Genomic DNA, 6,529 nt, shown 5'->3' on the forward strand with positions numbered 1-6,529 from the left:
CCCCAGCGCGTGCGGCGCGGACGCCGGGTTCCGGGCCCGGGATGCAGGTGGCCACCGTGCCCGGCCCGCGCCCCCGCCCCCGCCCCCCGGTCAAAGAAGAGTTACGCCAGCGAGCGTCTACACTCTACATGCTTTTTTATTACAAGACTACCGAGCATAAGTGGAAAATTCATCATCCAGGAACTACATCTAAAGCACAAATATTTGAAAAAAAGAGAAGAAACAGATTCATTAAATTATGATTAAATCATTGACCAAATAGAAAATTTATATAATAAAGCCAGAAAAAAAGTTGTAAAATATAGTTTACAATAATTATTCACATTCAAGGCTGTACATCAATACATACAACAAGGTGGCCCCGAACATGAATTCAATCCAAATAATTCATATATTAGATTTTAAATAACACAGACTGAACTAGAGGCCAACAATAGCCAGCAAATAACCTTATAGAAGAATAAAAATACAAAAGTGTATATCCTAATATCATTGCATTATTTGTTTTCGTAAGTTTTAGATTTTTGCTTTGCCTGTACATCACAGTTACAGCTACAGACCAGGCAGAGAATTTTACACACGTCCTGACTGACTGCCACCAACCTGAAAGACGGCTCACACACGACTGATTCATCCTATTTTGTGTTAAGGAACAGCTACAGCAGCTCTAAACACTGCAAAAATTTATTTTTGTCAACGTCCAATCAAACTTCTGATAAGGATAGAGGCTTTTTATCAGCAAAACGACCCCTACTCATACGTCATTCTACCAGACGGGTTGGGACTAGGCTGGATCACACGCTAAAAAAAGGTCTGCCTTTTGTAAAAAGTTCTCTGCACACAGTTTGGTGTTTCTTCATACTGAAGAAGTGGGTTCTGGGGAAAATTCAGGTATACATGTAGGCTAGTTGAGCTGCCCAGCACCGCTGTCCGAGCTACAGATAAAACTGCTCTTTGCTGGAACAGCTCCTTCCCCAGACAAGTTCTCCACAGGCAGCCTGATGTTTACAAGTCCGCAACCTTGAGCCAGCAGCCTGCACCCCTCATTTAAGGCACTTGCCACACAGGCTGCCTGAGGGAAGGGCCACACCCACCTGAGTCACCATCAGCTCCCTTGAGCTTTGGATGAAAAGAAACAATGTGGACAAACGTACATGGCAACCTCTCTAAGGACAGTACCTTCATCATACTCTGGCAAGCGGCAGCCTCTCTGTCTGAGGAGTGAGCACCCTCAGTCTGTGGACTGGCCAGGGCACAGGGGACCTGCGGTGTCAGAGGAAGGCAGAAGTCCAGTTCTGCACAATCCAGCCAAAATCTCTGGCAGACTCAAGTGACACTGAGCACGGCACCTCTCCCCTCAGAATCAATGGACCCCAAACTGAAGTGGAGAAATTAGGAATGAAACCAAATACGGTGGTCTGGGTTTGAAGATGGCCAGATGACCTGCAACACCGTGAGGGAGGACGGGGAGAAGTCCCGGAAACCGTGTGGACCAGGAAAATCACCCTCTACAGTGAAAAGGCCTGGCCACTGCGCTCTGCTGAACGAAGACCTCCGTACTGAGAGCCACTGTTGGAACAGCGTGGGGGCAAATAACCTTCTGTAAAACCCAACTGCCTACATGGTCTCTTTCCAAATGGCCCAGGGTATTTTCTGAGTCTACAAACTTAATTACAAATCATCCACTAGCACGTGGCAAGGTCAGTTCAACACTTTCTCTCTCTGCTGCCTGTGCAGACGCAAATTCAGTACCATTGTGGACGCGGAGTACGAGCTTCTGAAGACATCATCAAGCGCCTGAAAGCCACAGCAGCAGGGATGGGAAGTAACCAACATGCAAGCGTTAACCAGACTCTGTCAATGAAAATCAGGAAATGAGCTTTTGGAAAGAACTGTCACAAACGGACTGCAGTAAATGATGTCATTTTAGCATTGTGGGGGAAAAAAGAGCAGGCTTATGAAAGCGTTCTTTGGAACACACACCTTACCAGGAACTGATTTGTTCAGAATCTGCAGGACACAGTAAGGAGGTTCTGTACTGGAACTCTGAGCATCTAAGCATCAGGTCAAGACAAAGGGAGAGAGACTAATACCACCTATAAAACAAACAAACTCTCTGTGACCCAAAAACACTACCTCTAGGAACCACGGGTGGGGAGGAGACCAGGGTCAAAATCAAAGATTTATGAGGACATTCATCACAGCATTTAAATAGTGAAAAACCAGAAACCATCTAAATGTTTCATAAAAGGAAAATGGTCAGATAAGTTATGATAAAATTTATAACCATTAAGCTCTACAATCACTAAAAACAATGTTTTTAATCATTGTTTATGACATGGAGAAATGCCTAAGATAAATTATCGAGTGAAACAAGCTAGATGCAGAACAGTGTGTGTTTCATGTTCCCAGTTCAGTTTAAAAAGCAAACCGATGTGTGCACTGGCGGCTGGGGGGGGGGGGCAGAGATACACCAAAATTTTCACAGTGGTCTCTTCTGGGTGGTAAGCCTACAGTTGATGTTCTCAGAAAGCAAACGTTTTAAGAAAGTACAGAACCACCTGGAGCCCCTGGCCTGGCACCTGGCCCTGGGTGAGTCTGTGCCTATGGACCTCGGCCACAAATACCACAGCGGCAGCAGGGGCCTGGAGAAGGTGCGGGTCCTGCCACCTCTGGCACGGCCATGAGAGGCCTCTTCTGCAAAGCAGGTCTGTAACACAGTCCTGAGAGCCAAGATTCCGAACAGGAGGCGCAGTGCAGTGCCGTGTACCAGGTGAGGCTTTGTGCACCCCACGGGGCCACCTGCTACCATGACCCAGCGCCCACTGTCCTGGTCAGGCCTGCAGAAAGAGGGAAGGAAACTGCCCCACCCAAACCTGGCTTCCTGGAGTTCCCAGAGAGGGGCGAGGCACAGTGGGCCACCTGAGCCTGTGGAGGCCACAGCCCTGCCCCCTCTCCTCCATGCCTGGTGAGGCCACGTGGTTTGGCACCGCACCTTCTCCTTGCCCACACTCAGTAAGACACACGGCTGGCTCCCGCATCTAGTCAACAACAGGGCACTTTCTTTCTCAGAGTGGATAAATCGTTTGTACTTCCACGTATGTCTGTGTACGTACTCGACTGACAGCCATGTCACATCTTAGAAGGCAAGGCACCTGCCCCGGGACAGGCGCTCTAAAAACAAGCTGCATACAACGAAAGCTGACATGGACGTGCAGGGCAGGAAAAGAACATGTATGTGCCTTTAAACAAAAAAAAAAAGGACAAGAAGGCTCTGAGTGAGAGGGGAACGGTGGCCTAGGGAGAAGGGCTCAGTTGTCACTGGCTCAGACAAGGGCAGTGACTTCAACTCTGTCAGCTGCGAGCTGAACCCTGAACCCCCTTCTCTGATTTCAGAGGTGACGATGGAGCTGGTGGGTGAAGCCCAGGAGGTAGTGGCGCCGTCTGGGGGGAGGGACGCAGCCCAGCCGAGTGCTCTTGTTAAAGCCAAATGCCAGCCCTGCTCCTTTCCCTGTAACCAGCCGCAAGGAAGAACGCCGTGCCAGAGCAGCCTCCAACTCTCCGAACGGCACACCCACAGATGCGGGTGTTATGAGAAAGGTCAAAGATCAACGTGGGGAGCAAGCTGGAAATGACATTCCTGAAGGCCCCCTGAGACTGACTTTCTGAGAAGCACGTGAACACAGGCGAGCCTTTTCAGAAGCCAGGAGGAGGAAGAGGGGAGCCTGAGCTACGCAGGCAGCCCGGGGCAGGCACGCCCCCAACACCTTGGCACCCGCCCCGTGGGCGCACGCGCACGCTCGCTCACTCGCTTGCAGCTCTCACGCAGCAGTGCCCAAGAGCCGAATGGAAGCCACCCGCACTCGGCCCCACCTCTGCTCCCGTCCAGCCCCTGCACGGCCTAGCGGCAGCTGCTCCACAGCCACGCTTCCCTCCCAGGCTGACAAGGGCCACTCTTATCGCTAAACCCGTTGGAGAAAGACATCTTTTCTCCTGATTTGGACCACTTGTCAACATGGGCTGACGGATGGTTTGTTCGAGATAGGAAATGGGGAGAGAGTCGCCAGGGAGAATCTTTCCTCTGGGAGCCTTCTGCTGGTGCCTTCGTCAAAGTCTAAAGAAAACTGTGAAGTTGTTCATCCCCCGGGCACGGCCAGACGGGTCTGTGAGCAGCCTGCATTCAGCGGTGCCTCTGCCCCTCCCACCTGGGACTGCGGACCGCCCTCAAGGGACAACTTGGGCAGGGAGAGAGGAACTCCCAGCCCCACCAGGCCCATAGGCTTTCTCTGTCCAAGGAGCAGCAGCAAAGAAATCAAAGGGTGGGGAAACCGTGGACCCCTTGCAGCAGGTACCCACATCTTGCTGCCTGTGGAAACTGGAAGGCAGGCAGGCGGAAAGCAGGGGGGCCAGCAGGCTGGCTGCTCAGGCTCCAGTGCGGTGTTCCTACCCCTTGTGCAAGGTGAGCAACATTTTCTTCCCAGCGAGGTCCACGTCCTGAGGGGGTAAATGACCTGACAGCATGAGAAGGCTTACAGACTTCCACTGTGGAGATGTGACATGTGCTGGGAGTCAGGCTACGAGAATGTTCCCTCACCACGAAAAGGGTGCGTGTCACAGCTGGGAGACTGCTGGTGCCCAGAGTCCCTCGGCCCTAGCAAACTGCTCCAAGGGGCCTGCACGTTCCACCCTCTGACCAAACTCTCAGGAGGAGCCCATCAGGCAGCCCTCTTTCGTGTGGGAGACACCAGGCGCAGTCTGCCCTGCTGCCTTGGACTCGCACAAAGTGGGACACAGTCCTATCTCCTGGCGCAACCGGGTGCCCACCTCTCACAGTGCTCTTTCCAGCTGCACAGGGCCAACCCCACTCAGAGGGATGTTCAGCTGAACGGCCTGCTGGCACCTTCCAACCTCAGCAGTGGCTCCATTACGCACCCCGACAGCCCGCTCCATGACTTCCCACCTGGAGCCTGCCCGACGAACGCAAGCCATGGAGCGCTCACAGCCCGAGTGATACGAGAAGGCAAGCAGGGGGCCTGGTGGGGCACGGGGGCATCAAGTAAGGACACAAGAAAAGGAGCACACGGACCAAAGCCAAGAGCCCTCCCACCCCACAGAGATCAAAGCCACCCCAGCAGAGGCGTGCACGGCCCCCCGCCGATGGGTTCTGCGATAACCTAGGAGCAGCAAGGGCCCAGACACACACCCCATCCCCTCGGCTACAGGAGGACTGGCCGGTGGGTGACCAGGGCGTGTGGTGCAGAGCTGGTGACTCGCATCTGTGCCACTCGCCCGGGTGGGAATCCGGTGGGCGTGCACAGCACTGGGGCCCCATGGCAAGGGGAGCCTGGGGAGCCTCCGCAGAGCACAGAGAGCAAGCAAAGCGACCCTGAATTCCTTTTCGTTATTGGTTTTGTTCTTTGTGTGGTTGGGTATTTTTTCTTCTTTTCTTTTAAATAAAAAAGCTGCAAGGTTCCGCCGTCTGCGTCCCCCTTGAGATGGCTGGCAGGTGGTCTGGAAGCGTCCCGGAGGGCAGCGAGCTGCGCCGGGGCACGTGTCCTGGCAGCGAGTGCAGCAGCCACGGACGTGTCACTGCACGGCGGCCTGCGGGTGGCTCTGGTATCTGTGTCTCCACACCTCCTGGATCTTTTTGCACCATTTGTGAGCGTTCCCACTCGGGTCCATCAGGTAATACGTCCTGTTCGGCTGCGGAGACAGAAACCGTTTAATGATGCTGCGGGGTCCCACCAAGAGCAGCACCTACTGCGGCCACAGTGGGCACCCCCAGAGACGCGCAAGTTGGCGGGTTTTCCCTTCGCGTAGGTGCAGACACTACACACGTAGGCAAGGACCGACAGCTTCCTTAGGTCGCTCCCGCCCTGACAAATAAGCACGGGGGCCTGCTGGCCCAGCTCAGGGCTCAGCTGGGAGCCAGGGCCCCTGGGACACGAGAAAAGGGAGACAAGTGCCCTGCAGAGGAGAGCCCATACAGACAAACTCACCGTGTGCACGAAAAAGGTTTTAAAGTTCTTGGCCTCTGGTCGGAGTTCTTGTGACCATGGAATTTCACCTTTCAGGACTTTGTTGACAGGATCCACATAATACAAGTGTGGCCCTTCTGTGAGCAGTAACTGTCGTCGTCGTGCAAACAAGCCCTGATGCAAAAAGAAAAGACCCTGCTCGTCAGGGCTCAGAAATGGGAGTGGGCAGCACCTACCGCGGCCTCAGAGGCCGGGCCATCACAGCAGCCTGGGGCACCAGGACCAGCACCAGCCCCATGTCCACTCTCCTGGGACCTGGCCTCCCCCCATGGACCTGGCCTCTCAGGTCAAAGAGGGGCAGGCAGAATGTAGCGCCCAGCCCGCCTGGTCTTCGTGAGCTGGATCCCGAAGCCCCCACCTGGGCGTGTCTCCCTCCGCTGCCACACGGGGGAGCGGCGGCACTGGCAGGCAAACCCAAGCCTGCTCCACCTAGCCTGCCAGGGACAGTCAGGGCGCCCCTCGTGCCCTCTGCTTCATGGGGGGGGGGGGGG

At 54.3% G+C, this 6,529-nt stretch overlaps 1 protein-coding gene across 1 annotated transcript in view; it reads right to left on the reverse strand.

The window, feature by feature from the left end:
* Positions 1-118: 118 nt before the first annotated feature.
* PDPK1 (3-phosphoinositide dependent protein kinase 1) overlaps positions 119-6,529 on the reverse strand; it is a 73,847-nt gene continuing 67,436 nt past the window's right edge. Inside the window, exons 13-14 of the mRNA XM_040635489.1 lie at positions 6,000-6,152; positions 119-5,703 (exon numbers count right to left, since the gene is read on the reverse strand). Of these exons, the coding sequence (XP_040491423.1) occupies positions 5,587-5,703; positions 6,000-6,152 (270 nt within the window). The 3' untranslated portion in view covers positions 119-5,586. The remainder of the gene's footprint in view (positions 5,704-5,999; positions 6,153-6,529) is intronic.

Source organism: Ursus maritimus, unplaced genomic scaffold (assembly GCF_017311325.1).
Source record: "Ursus maritimus isolate PB19 unplaced genomic scaffold, ASM1731132v1 scaffold_2, whole genome shotgun sequence".
Lineage (NCBI taxonomy): Eukaryota > Metazoa > Chordata > Mammalia > Carnivora > Ursidae > Ursus > Ursus maritimus.